Consider the following 19,946-nt stretch of genomic DNA (forward strand, 5'->3'; position numbering starts at 1 on the left):
GAAACAAAAGCGTAGTTGCACAAATCATTCAATTCTCCAAACAGTTCGAAAAAGAAAAGGCTGTCTTTATTCAAACGCAAGTTTGCACGTTTTCGAAGTATTGAAAGAGTCGATTAACTTTTGCGTATAGGTAAATGCATTTATTTCATTCTCTTACGCATGAAGTTTCATGGCGGCTATCTCACAAACTTAATTCCCCCAAGTTCTGCACAATATTAGTAAAATTTGGGACGAAATTCGAATGTGTGTCTTTGATGATGCAAAATAATTATCGGCAACTTTTGATAGCTTGGAACTTTTTTGAATTCATATTTTTTATACGGTTTACGTTTTACGTGTTATATGAATTTCTCAAAAAGTGATCTGGGAAACAGACCATTTTGGGAATATTAAAAAATAGCGAAAATACGTTTTCAAGTCTTGAAAAAAAATCATAAAAGTTATTCTCGAATAGAAATATTATTTAAGAAACTTCGAAAAATTACCGAAAAGATTTTGCAGGTGGCGCAGTTCACAAAGAATGGTCATATCGAATCTTCGACGAAATACTCACTTAGTTTTTTGGTTCTTTATAATAGGAGGCGTCATTGCGGATATACGTCGTGGCAAGGTGTAAAACTTACAGATACATGCCTCCATGCTATTCCAACTTCTCAAGGATTTTTCTTATCGTGCTCACTATTGCGAGCACTTTAATCAATTGGTCTGCGTGATAAATTGTCTATTTGCAATCACAGATAGTCTTTACATCGTTGTACTACTTAATTTGTTCATTTATAAATGAATCAATGTAATGTTACTGAAACGCGGCTAAAAGGGTCTAAAATCTAATGGTCATAATATTGGAACTTGATCGTCACTGTTTTGTTTAATTTTTATTCGCCATTTGTATAAAATATGTTGTGTATATACTTAAACAGGTATATCACTTATAAAAAATCTCGGAACAATGATTACCTAGTAATACACTCATAAATGTTTGGACATATGTTTATAATACTTATTCGCCTAATACATTAAAGTTTAATATTGATGTGTATCATTTCGGAATGTCGTTTACATAAGTATAAATAATTGCTCGAACACATATATTTGCACTGGTACAGTACTTGATATTGATATTAAGATTAAATAAGTTTGCCTTGATATCTTGCTCTTAGTCAATAATTCCGATTCCGGATAGATACATAATATAAAAATAGTAATAACAATCTTATATTTTCATTATAAAAAATGGTGACTGATCTATACCGTGTATGCATACGCAAATACGTTGATATAGCATAATGAATATTTGATTAGACAAGACAAACCGTAATGAGATTTGTGTTTAACCACCGATGGTCAGCGCAACGTGGAACGTGCAATGTTTTACACTTGAACAACACCATCGTCAGTCCTTTAAAATAACCACATAAACTATAAGATATAATAATTAATCTACTAAGATATGTTTTAGACCCTAAAAACTGCTGCAAGATTTAGCAACCCGCATTGTGAATTTTCTCCACTCTTATAAGATAGAAAACCAATGATATTAGATTACATTATACTTTACAAGAAATAATGGACGGCATAGTACCATTTTCCCGCGAGATCTGTGACCAGCGAATCGATGGGATTGTCAGTGAGCAAGAACTGTTAATATTAATCATAAATCTAAGGACAGGAGACAATATTGAAGGCGCTCGGACGGACATGTTAAAGAAATGATCAAAGTTGTGAATTCGCACTTTATACGCGAAGCTCATAACGGATGAGTGGCATAGATCCCGCGGGCCGTATCCTAGTATCTATTTTTTGCATGAGCTGAGCCAAGTGGTGGCTGTGGTGAATCTATGTCCGGATCTTGCAGGTATTGGAGTTCTTGTAATTCTTGGAATTTCTCGTGATCTCGGATGTGTGCGTAGTTCGCCGAAAGGCACATCAAATAATGAATCAGACTGAGAACAACGAGGAGGGAAGCGACTGTTGCCAGGATAAACATTACTTCTGCCTTTTCCACGTAATCCTTGCAAAATAGTTTGACTTCTTGCGACCCGCACACCTTCATATCTTCCACTCGCGTATTATTCGGAAATAGAAAATCTGCAAGAATAGAGATGGTTATTATTTGAATGTAAATATTCGACATAATTCGGAAATCTGTTTGATGAAGCAAATATTGTTGATCTAGGTATCTGACGTGCTATTCTAGAAAGGAAATTGAAGACTTACCGAACTGTGTGAAATCTATACATTGATCAAGCGATTGAACTCTAGGGTGGCTGCACATCCCCCAAAATATACTGAAGATCAAAGTTGTAATCACGAGAAAGGCGAATATAAGCAGCCAGCCAAGTTGTAGAATGTAAGTGATTGTCATAAACTGAAAAGTAATCAACACATGTTTTAGGAAAATGTAAAAATATAATTTTTAATGCAATGTATAGATAAGGCTTTCGGTTGTGCTGACACTGTGAAGCGGGAAGTGAGGAAACGGAAAAAAATTAATCATCCAATGTCGTGTTCAAAGTTCTTCCACATTTTCAAACAGGTGGCTAGTAATTTGAGGATTTTCCGTATTATAGTGATGAAGACACTCAAACAGATTTAGCTCTTGTTTAATTTTGCACTTAAATTGAAATATCGACTGTTGTATAAAATAACTAGAATTAAGTAACAGAAATGATCTCATGAAACCGAAAATGAACTTAGTGACTCAAACTTACAACTGCGCAAGAAATCCTTCCACCAACTCTAGACCTCCAAGCTCGATATACTCTGTGCCTTGTTGCACCGGTTGCAAGGCATCCGACGCATAGTATCATGAATCCAAGAGCTGCCATGCTCGCTCCTACTATAGCAAAAATGAGCTGCACTGCTTCAAGCCAAACAAGTCGCTGGTGAAACACCTGCATAATTAAATGATGAGCATATTAGTTACACATAATTTATTTGAACTGTAAGATGATAGTGAGGGAAAGACAGAATTACCTGGTCTAACATCAAGGAGGCAAGTGTGGCGCCGCGGTACATAGTACCACAAAATATTCCCACTCCAAGACAACACATGATCGTTGCTATCAGAGTGGCGTACGGCACTCTGGCCATTATGTCGTTGCACATGTTTCCTGTGAAAGAATATAAAGAAATTTACATGCAGCATCTTTCGTATTTTACTGATCCCGTTTTTAAACAAATAGCCTCACGAAAATTTGGATTAGCAGGAAATCAGTTAAATTTGAAAATTAGCTGCGTGATGAATGGATCACTAACGGCCACTCAGAATTTAAAATGATAAAAGGGTTGAGTGATTCTGGAATCAAATTCGAATCCTTGAATACAATGAATAACGAGTTGAATAACGTATTTTGCCAATAGATTAATTCTAGTCTACCTTGAAAACCCCTAAATAATACTATTTCGGTTGCCTTTTGTTTTTGTATTTTGGTATTCAACAGGTTTGAATCAAAATAATAAATAAAATATATATATATATATCAAAATAATACCATCTTGAAAAAGAAAGGTACAACATGCAGTAGCATCTTGAATAGTGAAAAAACGACGATTACTTTCTTAAGAAGATGCATGCTTCTGTCACTATATCTGTAATGTTTAATTTTAAACAGCAAATAAATTATTTTTACGAAAATGCCTTTCTAATGACTGAATTTAGCCAAACAAGGATATTTTAAAGGGTTTCATACCAAAGGAATTATAAGGATCACACTCAAAACAACTATATTACATGACCAATACTTCGTTTTCATCTCGGTTTTTATGTAAAAGATTTGTTATATCTGGGAAATATTATTGACCGATTGGGGTCCAATTTTGCATACGTAGTATAAAAATGTTACATTGTAAAATTATTTTCATATTTCTGGAAAGGAAGGTGGTAACTCACTCGTTTCATCGTTGATCTCATAGCGATCGTGAACGTTATGGTCAGAATACCTGTCCAGACTAATTGCACTATTAAATCTCTTTTTATTCAGGGGCACTGCAACAGAGGCTTCTTCGGTGCCTCTATTGCGTCTCCACTGCTGAGCCATAGCTCAATATTCTTCAACACTACCGAATCAAGTTTCACAAAGAGACCAGACCAGCGCTTACTTCAATCAACATGAGTGATTATCTGATGACTAATCAAACTACATAGCAACGTAGATTCCAGATTAGATTGTGGAGAAGAATTTATATGTCGAGAAAATTTGGTAGGGATATTGAAGGGAAGCAAATGATGAGTAAAATGGATCGATCGCTGTAAAAGATATTTTATATTCAAAGTTATGGTTTTATTGTCATCCTTTGAAGCGTGAAGTGAAAACAAAATATGGCAGTAGCCACACCCCCCTTTCAAAACCTAACGTTATCAGCGCGAAGAGGATTGAGATTATAGATTAGATGATAAAACTTACCCATATTCGTGTCGAGAGATTCAGACTCTATGGACGAGAGTCTCCGTTTAGGAGTAGACTGCCAATTAACCAAATTAAATGAACAAATAATGAACGTGGGTCGACATTCGATGTACAGGTACAATGACACGTCACAAGCTCCTCCGCTTAATCACTCTTTTCTTGGAACGTGAACGGAACGATTTGCCCTCGGTTGTAAATGAAGAAGTAATCCTACACTAAGTACATTGAATTGAGCCGTTGTGGACCATGAAATTTGATGAAATATGGCAGGAAGGGTTAGCTGCAAGCGTCGTTCGACGCCATTTTTAAATAACGCTTTGCTCGAAATTTCAGAATTCTTCGACGATTCGCAAAAGATGTTTATGCATTCCTCCTTAACCGATTGAAATTACCCGTGTCGCACTTTTTTTAATTACTCATCAAGGATTGAGTGAAATTGATTTTCCTATCAGCACCACGTCGTTTATTTATATGACAAATATAGGATGTACATATTTTTGGTGAAATCATTAGCGAAAGATTGCTAACGCCGTCAACCCAGGCAAAGCTTGTGACGAACGGAAGCGTTGGTAGTGAAATACCGATACCGATGCTTATGTCTCAGCCGGTAACTATAGCGCCGCTTTCCTTGCATTGCAAGTTATTGACGTACAGGATGTACAGCTTACCATCAGAGTTCTTTACCTTATTCACACACCGTGCTCATACCATAGTTCTTGGACTCGTATAGACACATACAGTTACCATGATAATCTATTTCACTTTTATATCGTACATTATACTAATGCCGTGAGTAATGCCCATATAAGATCATTCAGTTAGCCCAGGAATAATGTGAAGTTGGTCCGTGACGTGCGAATTTAAAAAAAACACCTGGCCCTTAATTGCCCCTAATAACTCTGTAATTCGTTTAGTTTCTTAAGAATCAACAGAGTTTACGAGAAAAGCGATAGAAACAAAACTGCCCTTTTTCAAAGTTTAATGACGGAAAGTCAAAAATTTCTTTTCGACTGAACGAAAAAGATATGAAGAGCTCTTAATTGCTTCACTCTTTTCATCACTCGTCCCCTTATAGTTTTCAAAAAAATCTAATTTGGCGGCCCACCGCGTATCTCTTATTAATTTAATTTTTTTTCTTTCTGGATTTTGAATTCCAGTAGGTAGCAGCTGTCCACCCTTTACTTGCAATCACGCAATGGCGGTAGGGTTTGGTACCAAACCTACAGTTAGCCGTCAAAAGCACACAGAGCATGCATTGCTTACATCTCACTTGGAAAGTTTCAAGTTTCAATCACGTTTTCATAGTAAATTAACAGACATGTACTTGGCAATGACATGTGATTTTGATTTTCAAAGGGGAAGGTGATCAAAATACGTGGAAAAATATGTAAATCACTTGCTTCGCAACAAAACTGCGTCCGTGAATCATTTGGTGAAAAGGCACTTTTGACACGTCACTATTTGAATTTTTTGACAATGACGCACCATTTAGAAAAAGCTTAAAAATTTTTGAAAAATCACATGAAAGCAGATGGTGTGAAAAAAATACGGTAAAGCCTCTTTAAAATCCACGAGAAACCAGTGAACGAAATGTTCATCAATTTTTATAAGCTCGAGGCTGCTGCCGAAAAATCTGACAAAGTCCTCGATATACGCACATACATCTGCTCGACCTGTGATTTTTTTAAACATTGTTTGGGTAGAAAAGGCGGAGTTATCGCGAAAGAACAGAAACCACGTTCTTTACGATGACTTCGAGCAAAATGAAGTTAGAAGGCTAAAATTTGGTATGGGTCAGTCATTTACGAACAGAAAACAGTTGGTCACCCGCAGAATCCGTTTCGAGAAAGGGCACTTTTCGCATGCTTACTCGACTATGCTCTTTGTAATCTTTGTTAATTTTGAGGAAAATTGAAAAATTCTCGAGAGGGACCACTTGGCCCGTAATTTTCCAATTTTGCGATTGACGCTCGCCGTCGGTTAGGTTTTCGTTTCTCGGTTGAAATCAGAAGATTCAACGATTAAAATCTCAACTCGTATCATTATTTCCATAATAGGCCTACTTTGCCCGCCCCTCCCCTATAGAGCTGTCTGGAAAGCTACCCCTTAATACGTGTATCAACATATTGCATTACAACCTCTTGTCTGAGAATCGAACACTCTAAATTAACTCTCAACCATGCCAATTGATACGAAAATCTAATTACGCCTTGATATTCCATTACTCAAATCGCTGAACAAATGAGGTGAACAGTTCTTCAAGTTTAGCATTCAATTTCGCGAGTGCCAATAAAGGGACGTAATTACTCAATTATAACGTTGTAACAATCGGTAGTAGTCGAGGTTCTTGACTTGTTATGATGGTTTGCGAAATTTTTCACGCCCCAGTTTAGAAATAATTCTATTCGATTGTATGTCATATGTAGAAATTACTAGTTATGAATTAAAATATGACTATAATCAATATCAAATTGAACAGACAGCGAAGGAAGCGTGTAGAGTCGGAAAACTTTCCAACATGTAAGGCTTCCGTGATTCTATAGTAAAAAAATGAGGATTGAAGGATGAGATATGGGCCGAAATAAAGTAATCAAAACACTCGATTCAGCCACGAAAATTATTGCAATTTATTGGCTCGCAGGGGAAAAGCCGCTGAGGCATAAAAACCCCTTACTATATAGTAATAAAGTCGTGTCAAGAGTGTATAAGGTGTGAGTGTACGATCACTGGTTTTGTCTCGCACGTGGAGAGCTGCCGTGAGATTCAGAGGCCTGAAGGCGTGAACCTACTGTTTTTAATTGGAGAGGATAGGAACAGAGACTCAACTGAGAGGATGGGAAGATAAGAATACCTAAGATGATCCGCGGCGATGTTATCGTTACCGTAGACTCGATCAGACTGAGAGTCCGATCCTAAATTCCCGGTTATTTATCGCTATTCATCCAACGATCAGCGCCATCTTTCGCGATTAACGACGATCCACCCCCGCGATCGCGCCTAAACTTGCCGCGGCTTGCTGGTAGAGGTAGAGATTCCGGGTATCAGACGGGGTAGAAGGCACGTGCGGACATGGGAAAGGAAAGGATGAGTTCGGTCTAAACAAAGCGTCTTGCCTTAAAGATCTGGTAATAGGACGAGGATTTTCAAAGCTTTTTGAAATTTTTCATTTGTATTTTCAATTTCACAATTGTACACGTATTGCTTTTGGCCATCCAGTATTGTAGGGCACTAAAAGTAGTTTTCGTCCTAATATTCTTCGCACGCAGTACAGCCGGAATTCGTGCCACCCGGATATGTAATTCAAATGAATTGGAAAACGAGTGTACACGCAAGGGGTTAGCATCGTATCACGTCGGACAAATCGCAAGAGAAATTGAACATTTGACAGTCTTGCGTCGTTGTGAAATCTGTCTTCAATTACGATATATTCAGTCTCGGCGATTTTTCTGGAAAGGGAAAGAAAAATAATGTATTAACAAAATTTCTCAAAATGGTCATGCAATTAGCGAATTCCTGTAGCAATCAAACTTGCAGTTTGGTAAATACATTTTTCCAAATTGCAGATGCGAACGAGTTCGAAAGAATTAATTTAAACCGATAGTTAACTACTTTTCAATATTGTGAATTCAGAATCTTTTGAAATGGGATTAACCTGTCTCTTTTTTGTTCACCGGTTTCTGCATTCGCGCTTTATTGTTTATTTGTTGACATCACGGTGTATTAGTTATTTTTGATGCTGAATTACAATCCTTAATAATTCAAATGTGAAAAGAAATGTATAATAATAATACCTTTTATATAATTATCCAACATTTCTTGATCTCGCTGCATATAATCTTTGACGTCTTGTACCATAATTGGTGTGATTTTACCAGCTTCCACAAGACATTCCATAAGTCCAGTGAGGGTAAATAGGCTCTTCATTTGAATACCGTTTTCCTCAAGATTTTTCCGCCCTCCTTGTTCTCTGTCCAAAATTACTAACGTTTCCTCTACCTTCAATCCCTCGTCTATTAAATCCTTGGCAGTTCTCAAAACACTAATTCCAGTCACCACAACATCTTCAATGATAACGCAAGTATCACCTTTGCTGAATTGCCCTTCGATTAACTTTTTCGTTCCGTAGGCCTTGGCTTCTTTTCGTTTCATCAACATCGGGACGTCTGCTTCGACGGATATCAGTGTCGCGATTGGTAATGCTGTATACGGAACGCCACAGATTTTGGAAACATCCTTACTGTTTTTTCCAGCAAACTTCCACAAAGTACTAGACACAGACTTCTGTAAGGTTTACATAAAGGTTAACGGAAACTCGCATGTATTTGCAATTTAATTTCATGATGATTTCTAGCGCTCACGAAATGTTAATACTTCTGACATAGTGATTGCTATAATTCATTTCACAATATTTTATTAGGAATCAGAATCAGTATAATAATGCAACTTTATAGCACAAAGCTTGGACTAAAAATATCACACTGCATTTCTTCTTCCAGAAACTTCTATTTATTTCACGTCAAAAAAGATTGAACACTTTCATTTGTGTCACCTTTGAGTGATTATAAGCAACGTACATTCATTTCGAATAGGCCGTATCGGCAATTTTTGATTTCAAGCAAATTTTAAACCAGTTTTAAGTGTATACGTATACGTACAATATAAGTTGATTCCAACATAAGACCGTGTAGAAAGTTTATGAGAGAACGATAAAATTGAAGATTTAGTACAAGCGAAATCACAATGCAAACCTCTCATTAAATAAAATTTCAAATGCTAATTTGGCGCCAAATCTGTTCATCATAAAAACCCATAACGTAATGCACATGAATACTCAAGGTGGTTTCTTCGCTGAGGACAGTATTAATAGTCAGTGTCAAACACGGGAGCGATGTCTCTCTCAATTTTCACCCAAATAATATAAATATAAATTAGAAATGTGGTATCCATAATATTTCACTAATTAACAATGAAATTAGAAAAAAATTAGATGTGCGTTGATACGTTACTGATATAATAAATGAGAACTGCAGCAGCAATGCGCTACCTTCTCGCTCTGACTAAACATCGGATCGTTTTTTCTCTACATAGTATACTTTTGTGAGGTTCGCTGACTGATTTACTTGCCGAAAGTGTATAAATAATTCTTTTTTTACGTTGACGTATACCTGCAATATGATAAAACAAAATGTGAAGAACACATGATATAACATTACCAGTAAAATTCAAATCTCGCGCGACGTTGACCATGCACAAGCCTTAGGCAAAGCGACGTGGCCAATATCTACGCGTTCACGACTAGACTCGCGTTTTGTGTAGGTTTTACTTTTGCTTCGCTTTATCCATTAAATAGTTCTCCAGAAGTTCGGGTTACCCGTATATTTTTTGTAACCTATAAATAGAACCCTAATATTTCAAAGTACAGAATATATCCTGTTTATTGCGCAATTCCTAAATCGTTTAACGTCACAACTACTGGATTACAATTTTGTGAGTGACTGATCGAGAATAACTACCGTGTTACAAAATGCGTTTTCTTAATTTTTCTAGATCGATTATTTCTCGGACTTACCCAATAAATGACCTTGAATTTTCATATACATATTATAACCTACGGTACTTTTTAACCAACCTATCTGTAGTGAACGAGATATCCTGTAAGTTAGTTGGCTAGCGGAAAAACCACCTCAAGTGAAGGCACGTTGATAAAAGTTGAATAATGCGAAAACATCAGGAAAACTTACCATCAATTGCGGATGTGATATAATCACTCGCAGATCAAACCATACAGGTGTCAGAATACCAGCTGCGTGTGTTTCGAAGTTGCCAAACCTTAATGCGTCAATTTCGAACAGTTGTACCGCAATATTTTTGAGCTCTTCGTCCATCCCGAATTATGAGGTAAATAATTTTCACTGATGGTACAATATTTAAGATGAGGAACACTTCACGGACTCTTCGGATGCACAGATCAAACGATTTTATGTGGGTCCTTTACAGCAACTGTCACAGTTAGTCGCGGCAATCACGGTACAGTCATTCAAAAAACTACGTACTAGCCCCGCTGTTCGTGTAATGCCCAAGAATTTACTATACTTTCTTCTGTATCTCAGACGCGTGTATATAGTTCCAATGTTTACACTTGTCGCGTACAGATAAGATTTTCTAAACCTCGGATACAAAGTGTTCAGATAACAGTTATTTGTTTGTTACCGTCGGGTATGCAACACCATCGACGAAAAGCAAGAAGTAGTTATACTCTGATAGTGCGTCCATGATCACCAAATGGTATGCGGATCATACTTTTGCACAGGATAAGCTCACGTTACACTTGTAATGCCGGAGTAAATGTGCGCGGTAACAAATTGCGGAGCTACGTCCAATAAGCGCAGCGTATCAAAAATGTACACAAACCCATAATGATTCAAACGCCTCAAAGGCCATGCGGACGTGTTAAGATGCTGGTATATTCAAGCACTGTTCCGTGTAGCTTGAATGAACAGATTGATGAGTTGTTAAGAGAACCTTATGCATACCGCGAAAGAATCTTTAAGCCTGCGATCAGAGCTTGATGAAGATGTTGTATCAAAAATGATACCTGCAAACCGTATATCTATTACGTCGGTGTATATTGAAATAACAAAAGACGAAATCCGCACATATCTCGTACGTCATCGTCATCTTTATATGGATGTACCCGGATTGGGCGATGTAAAGTTACCGGTTACTTAATTGATTTCTTATATGCCATGCCAAATAATTAATATGTTGGGCCTGAAATGACAATGATTTTAGACTGCGTGAAAAAATATGGATAAATTTCGGGACGCTGTGCATAATAAGGATCTCAGTTTTTGGAATTGTAACTTAGCACGTTTGTAAATAAAAATTAAACACATTGAAAAACGGCCATTTTTCTGCTCCGCGGACAGTTTTAGTGCGAACACTACAAAAATGGCCACAGTTAGAGCAAGAATGTAAAAGGCCAGTTTTGTAGAACAAAGAATATTTCATAAAAAAGACGCTAAGGGTATCGTCAATACCTTTGCTGCGAAAGCTGGCCCGAAAAGAGACCACGAAGAAGGTCGGTTTTCGCGTAACTTCCGAAAACCAGTTTCAACTGTTAACCTCATTTTGAGTATGTCAATGCCTGAATGAGGGAAATTACAAAAATTCATGTGCAATAGAACGTATGAAACAAGATATTTCATGCCTCAAGACATTGTTGACTTGAGATTTCAAATTTAGTCGGTCATTAGTTGTTCGCTGTTTTAAGAACTTACGTTTTTTCGTTAATCTGCGTTAACGTTTGATGGAGCGATCAGAGTTGATTCAGGCAAATGGCAAGCGCTTTGTTATTGAATTTTTTAGGAATTCGTTCCTTTGACATTTTACCGTACATGTAACCGTACGACCGCTTTTTGCAAGTAAACAAATGAAAAACTTTTCTCGCATTTTTCACGAAAACCAAAAATATTTTTCGTTTTTCTATTTTTTGAATTGGAACGATTCTGTATGAAGAATGTCTCTCTCTTAGCTTTTAGTGTTTAGAAATTTTCACCAATTGATTCCACGTAATTTTTTCACAACCTTTTGTCTAGGCATGTCATTCAAAAAATTACATGTTTGTGACGATTTCATTTTTAAAAAATGTTCACAATCAACGTAATGTCTACATCCTCTACTTTCAACTGAGTTAACGACAGTTGTTCATCAGCACACGAATATATTTCGATCGCATCTTCTTTCACATAAGAATCCCTTGTATGTGATGTAAGTATATGACTTACTCGTCTTTTTTTCCTGCGTTACGTGTATCACGTACGTAAAGTAATCGTATTTACGACAGTACAAAAAAGGAGCATTGCAGTACAAAAACTACGCTTCTACGTCCTAGTACTAAAAACAAGCTATTTCTCGAACTCCACCATCAAACAAAACTTGTGTACCACGATCTTGTTACCTGCATAGAGTATCGTATAAAGTCTATTACCTCCTTGGTGCACATAGCCTACTATTTTCTTATAAAAGGTCAGGGTTGTCCTGAAGCATACGATAAATTTCAGAAATAGTTTTATTTTTTTCGCGTAACCTTATTATAAAATGAAAATTTACTTGCTAAAAGGTCAAATATTAAAGCACATTAAAATATTATCTCATTAATGCTTGGTTAAATTAAATTTGAACTCCGGATAACTCACAGCAAAAAAGTTCATCTGTGGTAATTCTGCGCAGAATTCTGGTAATTACAGAATATGTGAAATTCTTCATACATATATTCTGTGAAAATTTGATAATTTCATTACCAGAATGCTGTTGCTCTTGAAATTTAGCTATGACATAAATTAGTTTCAGAAATATAAAGTCGGTGTAGGGTAAATATTCCAGTTGTGGTCCCACTAGTGCGAGTTGTGGCCATTGTTTATGCAGATATGGCATATTTATTACGTGTGAGCTGAGTTGATAGCCACAAATGATACACAGGTACTTCGCCTCACGTCAAGCCTAATTTTCAAGGAATAAAATGTATCAAGGATTAAAAATTTTGATCCCAAACTTGCTCACTTGCAGCCACGAATCGAGTAATTGAAGTAATTATAAGTCAAATTAATAAACGTAGAATTTGACCAAGATGGCCATAAATGGCACAGTGACTATAAATAATGCATCTACTCTAGCGATTACTAGTTAAATATTACTCTATACTTTAAACCGTTGCCGAAAATGTACGATTGTTTTTATTCAAATTTGTAGTAAGAAAAATGTTCAACGAGGAATGTACTGTAAGCACAGCTGATTCACTTGAACTTACACTCAGTGAACAAACATTTTGTAATATTTATAGAATAATGAGAAAGCGATTAAAAATGAGTATACGTACATAATATGAAGGCAGTTGTGAAACTATATCGACCAGTATTACAGACAATCATGTCGAGGACAGGTCTGATGGCTTTCAGAATATAATACATTTTGTTTGAACAAATGTGACCTACTAAACTCTTGATCTGATTCTTACGTTCAATTTATAAAATTAAATCGTAGCTCGTATTTCGCTCAGGCTTAAGAGCGCCATCATTCGATTTTTATCGATACACTGATATTTCCTATTTTTGTTTTTTGACATACAACACGATCGGTGAAAACTGACTATAGTAGCATTCCCTTGAGAAACGATTTCTTACCTATATCTTACTGTGACTGTCTTTTGATAAATTATGGTACCTTTTGTTTGTACAAATTAGCGAGAGTTTTAATATATAATCTTATGTTTAGGTATAAAGAAAATATCGCAGTACGTCTACTTAATCTCAACTTCAACTAATGCTCGTGTGCTTTTAGTATTGCACGTTTTTCTAGTTTTGTAAAGAGCCTAAGGTTCAGCGCGAGGATTGATAAATAAAAACGAAACCGAGTCTCAACTCTCAAGGATGACTATATATAATATTTAGATTTAAATAAAACCAGTATATGCAAATCCGTCGACGTTTACGAAAAAAGAAAAGAGCAAAACTGTTATCAAAATAAGGAAAGCAAAAAAAAAAAAAAGAAAATAATAAGTAGACAAAACTAGACCAATACGTGTAAATTTACTTTTTCTCGCGCCAAACCTTTTTACATAAATAGATATTTGCGACATTCTACAACTTCGTCTGTGATTTTTATTTTTCGACTATTATTTATTCTCGTGAGATATTCGATATATAATTGTAATATAGTCTATTTGAAATGTATTATAAATGAGGTTGAAATCGTATGTATATATGATTATACAAATGACAAATATATGAATTTAACAATTATATTTAAAAATTTCTGACGGTCTCTTCTGTTATTCTGCAATGTCTATCTGAAAGTGTTCTGAAATCTTCTTACTTTTCTATACTTTTGATCAGGGTCGAATGTTCGGTGATTGATGCACAAACGTATATAGCACGGTACGTTATGTATATAGATAATTTACGGTCGACGTGAAATTTTTCAACCCAGCGAGACAAGAAACATTGGTGAGACTTTTCAAAATAGTACCAGGAAAATTGAATGCAACCTTGATCCATGAGCCATTCATCCTTTTGGCCCTATTTCCATATTTTGCGACTGAACACTGATTTAACGGGGTTGCAAGTTGATACACGATTCGATGTAATGTATTTTACGGATATACCGTAGTCTCATGAAAACAGTCGCCTCTTGAGGCTGTAGAACTGCGAAATCAGCGGCTCCAGGCGTTTGGCAAAAGCCATGTCCAATTCACGTCATAAGTCCAATGCAGCTTTCACGTATTTATACGGAAAGACGAGGAAATAATTATAATCTAACGGGTTCATATCGAGATGCTACCGTGAACATACATTACCCGATATGGTATTTTCATATCAAGGGCGTAAAGTACGACTTTACGTCCCGAGTATTGCGCGATCACACGAGGGGTTTAAAGTCGTAGGCCCCTGATATCAACAAATTTTTCGTCTCAGTAGGCGCAAAGTACGGGAAAACGTACTCAAGGATTCGTAAGGATTAGATAAAGGGAACGCCGCCATGAGGTCGCAATGTATTTTTGCGTACACGGCGTTCAGCGCCTCTCTCAAGTGGGAACGTGAACAACAGCCCCCCTCAACCCGCCACTCGCTTTTCAACGGCCAATCTTTAATAAATTTAATAAAATATTTTATTACTGTAAAATTAGTTTTTATATCAAGCAGGTGAAGAATATTTTTATTAAAATAATATTACGGTATCCAATCGTAACGTACAGTTGATAATAATCGAATATCACAATATCAATTAACGTGTACACTCAGACGATATTTAATGTTAAATTGAATTTACTATGTGCACCTAGTTGGATTGATACCAGTAGCAGAATCAAACAGGCTTACTTTATAGCTAAGGTTCGATTTGAACCCTATACGTTTGTTCGTGGGCTGTGTTCCGTTCGGCTATTTCTGGCTAATGCGACTCTGTATATTTATCTGCAATGTACTTCGGAATTCCACATTTATAGTACAATCACAAAAAATACATTGATCGAAGCAAAGAATACAAAATTTACATACCTGCGTGCAGATATCTGACTGTGTGATTTTTGGGATGTTTTTTTTTTCAGGAAGTTCACGAATAGTTGTTACAGTGTTTCGTACTAACAACGGCCTTAGGAATTTCTTTCTAATCAGGTTATTGTCGAAATGGTCTGTACAGATTCGAATCTGATGACAATCGTTGTTTTGTCTGACAAATTTCAAGCATTCATCACGAACTGTGAAATAGTGCGCACCGATATATATATATATATATATATATATATATATATATATATATATATATATATATATGTAATACTATGGGGAGTAATTGGATACGTGCGGCAAAAACTGAATCTTAACTTTGAGAACAGATATATAATTACGAACCAGGTTCATCGCCTATTTTTATCCTCGCCACAGAAATATTTGCTACGAGGGTAGTCTTTGACGGTTGATCAGAAGTTATAAGATGGCCAGGGAATATTTCTTCGTGTCAGCAAAGAACTTACGTTTCGGCATCTGTCGGTGATCGAGAGAAGAAATGTTATTTATCGCTGGTTGAAATTCTTCGGTATCTTTTGACGTTGCATCTTATTACCATTTTTCAATTTTGATACTCAGTACTCACGTACAGCATTATTTTCAAGCCTGTTAGGCATTCACGCCATTCATATTATAATGGCATCCGTCGGGCGTTGGGCGTCCGTACGGTACGCACGTAGACCCGATCGGCTTCCAACATACGCGAAGAAGAGGGAACTTTCGCTCCCACAGGAGAGATGGCTCTGGTCAGGATCCACGGTCACTAAAAAAATTAAACAAACGCGCCTGAGCCGACATTATTCACCGTAACACGATAAATTGATCGCCCTGCTGTAAAGGTAGTCTAAATATAGTTGCACAAAGGTGCTGTATAGTTAGAGACAGTCATTGCATAGTGCACACAAGAAAAAATAATGATAAAATTTTCCAGGTATTATTCTAAAAAAGTCCGCCAACTACAACTAGCCCCGAGTACTTAATTTCGTCCCTAATTCTACATCTTTAGTGTTGATTCCTTATTTTAGCCAAGAAGTTATGTACATACTTGGCAGTGAGGATTACGATTTGACCATTTTCTTTTTTTGCAGGAATTGTATTGTTGTTGGTACTTATTTGAACGTACATTGTCATTTTGGTGGTTTCGAAGTTGCAAAGTGAAGTTTTATCGATAACTTCCGATTTCATGTACTTGGCGCAAAGCTTTTGCACCAGAGGTGCTTTTGGGGGATTCAAAATACGCTAAGCGTTGCGTCTAACTAATCCTGTTTGGAAAAACATTCGTCTTACGACTTAACGCTAACTAGGTGTAAAATTCAACTTTTCACCCGCACAACATGAACGTTTTTCCATGCTTTATACCTAATATGACGAAAATAGCTATATCCAAGAGATGCTTGAGAAGATAGATTTTCGAAACATGTGGAACATTCGTAAAGTCCTGGACGGTTCGGTAATACGACGCTGGCACATGCGCTTGGCTGAAATCCTAAATTTTACACACTACGAATGTCCGAGGCGGATGCCCACTATCGAAAAACTCAGTTTTACACACTGTGCCATTGAGCGTAAGTTACCTAACCCCGATTTCCTGCAATGTCGGTGGCACCGTCAGTGTTTCTCAAATAAAACTTCCCTTCGTTGTTGTCGTGAAAAAAGCGTGTGTCACGCGTACGGATGAGCGATATCTAATTCGTGCGATTGCAGCACTCGCCCTTACGGCTCGTGCTACAAACTTCACACTCCTCGAAAATCGCTCCTTTTTCGTAATTGTAACGCGATATACTATAGTAGTACGGGTACACGGTTCATACCACTATCAAACTTGCCAGATATTTTTATTTATAAACACAATAAATAAAATTACACAATCGAACGCACTACACCGTCGCATGGTTAAATATAGTAGGAAGAAAAATTTTCACAAAAGTTGAACCTGCGGCCGGATGAATATCATTCTCGATGAAAGAGATAACTCATTGTCAGTCCGATTCTACGCTTTGCTGTACGTGAGCGAGGGCTGCACTTGATTCATCGGTATTCGTTGCAGTAACGTTATCACGACGGTGTCGGATATCTTTATTCGCTACTGCAAATTTCTCAGAGTTGATCTCGATTACCAATGATTCTTCACGTAACGTAAGCTTAATTATATTATGATTCTGGTACTCGGTGGCCGTGTTTTCAGAATTTCCCGTTGCTGCAGCTCCAGCTGCTTCTTCGCTATGCTCCGCCTGGTAACGACATTTTTATTACTTAGTATGAAATTGTGCTTCAAGATTATTTGCTTATAACACCTACGTAACTATCACTGACTACGATGAGATAACGAACATGCCATGATTAATCGGCCAGAAGTCCAATTACGTGCAATGCTTACCTCTGCAACAGATAATGCTTCTTGATTCACAGATTGCCGTGCAGGCAAAGCCAAAGAGAATTGTGCCAGGACGACGACCGCCACGGTCAAGAAGATGAGTTGACTTGTCATGTTGATCGGATGTCTGTGCCGTTTATGGAAACGCAGTCGACTTTTATACGGATCGAAATTTACAATCGATATTGACATAGTTGTGAATTATCAATAAGATTTGTACACAACTGAGTCGACCTCTACTAATTCACAGTTGTCCAAATGTTCTTACTGGTTGTGCAGGAACATCGTGCAGCCGAAAATAAATTCGTATTCACCGAGACCTCGGTTTTTATGATATTTCGCATAAGCGTTGACATACTTTGGAAAATGAGACCAATTACCGAAGGTCGAGGTAATATTGCCTCAATAATGTACGTATCGGATGTAAACTGAAGGAAAAGCTAGCTTGCTTACAAGTGTTGCATGTTCCGATAACGGTCCTTGAGGTTTTGTTCTCGGTAATTTGACCGACATATCCAGTCGACTTTACAATTCTTCCGAAGCCGACAAGAATGCTGCTTTAAAAATCGCAATTTCTATTAGGCCAAAGTTTAGTTGGTAAAACATAAACAAGCTACAAATATACGCAAGACAGTCGAAAACGGATTAAATCAAGAATCTGTGACGATATTCAAAGTTTGGTTCAGAACTTGTAATATGTGTACCTACTTGCAAATTTTCAAATAAACTCGGTTCCCTGAAGCAGATTCCAACAATCATCCATACCTTTACAAATTTTAACTACATTCCACGATATTTTTTACTTCAATTGAATATATTTTCTGCGTCGATATTAATAGTCCACTTTTCGGGTGGTAAGCAAACATTTCCAATTTTGTGATACGTTTAGTTTTTGTCGCGCAGCTGAATGCCGCATGTGATTCTCGAATACAAGATTACTACGGGCAATTTAAATGTAAGTACTGTCGGGTAGAGTAATTGAGATACAATCTGTATTTACTGGTATACTGTTAATACTAGTTGAACTTTGTCCGTACATTTTAGAGCCAAGTTCAAAGGTCCATCGTATTTTGGATCTCGTTCTCAACTTCTGATATAAAACTACCACATGTCTACGGTCATCACGCCCTAGGTATTGTAAGTCTTGTAATGTAACTTATCGTAATGTGTGGAATTTGATACATTAAATTATCCCGTGTTAAAGTTTTCTTGGCCATTCTGCTACTATGGATTGAAAATTTCAATGATGCAACTCCAGCCGTTCTTATTTAGGCTATTTACAAAGCTAGAAAAACATTCAATACTAAAAGCACACAAGTTCTACGTGAAGTTGAGATTAAGTAGACGTACTGCGATATTTTGTTTCTACAGTAATATAAGATTGTAAATTAAAACTGTGACTCATTTGTCCGAAAAAAAGGTAACATAATTTATTAAAAGACAGTTGCAGCAAGATATAGGTTGGAAAACGTTTTTTGAGGGGATGCTACTGCAGTCAGTTTTTACCGACCGTGTTAAATATCGAAAAACAAAACCAGGCATAATTTGCGTATCGATAAAACTCGAATGACGGCACCCTGAGGCCTGAGTTCAAACAAATTGTGACATACTAAACTATTGATTGAATTCTTACGTTCACTTTACAGAATCGAATCGCAACTCGTGTTTCGCTCAGGCCTAAGGGTGCCGGAAAGTGGGTTATTAATATCGAAGCAGAAAATATATTCAATTGAAGTAAAAAATATCGTGGAATGTAGTTAAAATTTGTAAAGGTATGGATGATTGTTGGAATCTGCTTCAGGGAACCGAGTTTATTTGAAAATTTGCAAGTAGGTACACATATTACAAGTTCTGAACCAAACTTTGAATATCGTCACAGATTCTTGATTTAATCCGTTTTCGACTGTCTTGCGTATATTTGTAGCTTGTTTATGTTTTACCAACTAAACTTTGGCCTAATAGAAATTGCGATTTTTAAAGCAGCATTCTTGTCGGCTTCGGAAGAATTGTAAAGTCGACTGGATATGTCGGTCAAATTACCGAGAACAAAACCTCAAGGACCGTTATCGGAACATGCAACACTTGTAAGCAGGCTAGCTT

At 36.8% G+C, this 19,946-nt stretch overlaps 2 protein-coding genes across 3 annotated transcripts; both read right to left on the reverse strand.

The window, feature by feature from the left end:
• Window positions 1-856: 856 nt before the first annotated feature.
• LOC107225145 (neuronal membrane glycoprotein M6-b) lies at window positions 857-4,958 on the reverse strand. Of its 2 annotated transcripts, none has more exons than XM_015665500.2 (5): window positions 4,407-4,958; window positions 2,977-3,113; window positions 2,712-2,894; window positions 2,218-2,368; window positions 857-2,088 (listed from the first exon to the last, which is right to left on the reverse strand). In XM_015665500.2, the coding sequence occupies exons 1-5, from the start codon at window positions 4,408-4,410 to the stop codon at window positions 1,787-1,789; spliced, it is 777 nt and encodes a 258-aa protein (XP_015520986.1). In that variant the 5' UTR covers window positions 4,411-4,958; the 3' UTR covers window positions 857-1,786. The 2 variants fall into 2 exon arrangements, with proteins under 2 accessions (XP_015520986.1, XP_015520985.1); XM_015665499.2 differs by lacking the exon at window positions 4,407-4,958 and adding an exon at window positions 3,893-4,351.
• A 2,088-nt stretch (window positions 4,959-7,046) lies between these two features.
• On the reverse strand, window positions 7,047-10,508 carry LOC107225142 (uridine 5'-monophosphate synthase). The gene is made up of 3 exons (XM_015665497.2): window positions 10,151-10,508; window positions 8,201-8,690; window positions 7,047-7,855 (listed from the first exon to the last, which is right to left on the reverse strand). Exons 1-3 carry the CDS (start codon window positions 10,292-10,294, stop codon window positions 7,827-7,829), a joined length of 663 nt encoding a protein of 220 aa, XP_015520983.2. The 5' UTR covers window positions 10,295-10,508; the 3' UTR covers window positions 7,047-7,826.
• Between the last annotated feature and the right edge of the window lie 9,438 nt (window positions 10,509-19,946).

The sequence above is a fragment of the Neodiprion lecontei genome, chromosome 6 (genome assembly GCF_021901455.1).
Source record: "Neodiprion lecontei isolate iyNeoLeco1 chromosome 6, iyNeoLeco1.1, whole genome shotgun sequence".
NCBI classification, from domain to species: Eukaryota; Metazoa; Arthropoda; class Insecta; order Hymenoptera; family Diprionidae; genus Neodiprion; species Neodiprion lecontei.

Coding starts and splice junctions, on each gene's coding strand:
- LOC107225142 (XM_015665497.2), bottom strand. CDS start 10,294: ATGGACGAAGAGCTCAAAAATATTGCGGTACAACTGTTCGAAATTGAC. Junction 8,691..10,150: donor TATCACATCCGCAATTGATG/GTAAGTTTTCCT, acceptor TAAACCTTACAG/AAGTCTGTGTCTAGTACTTT. Junction 7,856..8,200: donor GTTGGATAATTATATAAAAG/GTATTATTATTA, acceptor TTCCCTTTCCAG/AAAAATCGCCGAGACTGAAT.
- LOC107225145 (XM_015665499.2), bottom strand. CDS start 4,040: ATGGCTCAGCAGTGGAGACGCAATAGAGGCACCGAAGAAGCCTCTGTT. Junction 2,369..2,711: donor GAAGGATTTCTTGCGCAGTT/GTAAGTTTGAGT, acceptor ATTACTTTTCAG/TTTATGACAATCACTTACAT. Junction 2,089..2,217: donor TATAGATTTCACACAGTTCG/GTAAGTCTTCAA, acceptor CTATTCTTGCAG/ATTTTCTATTTCCGAATAAT.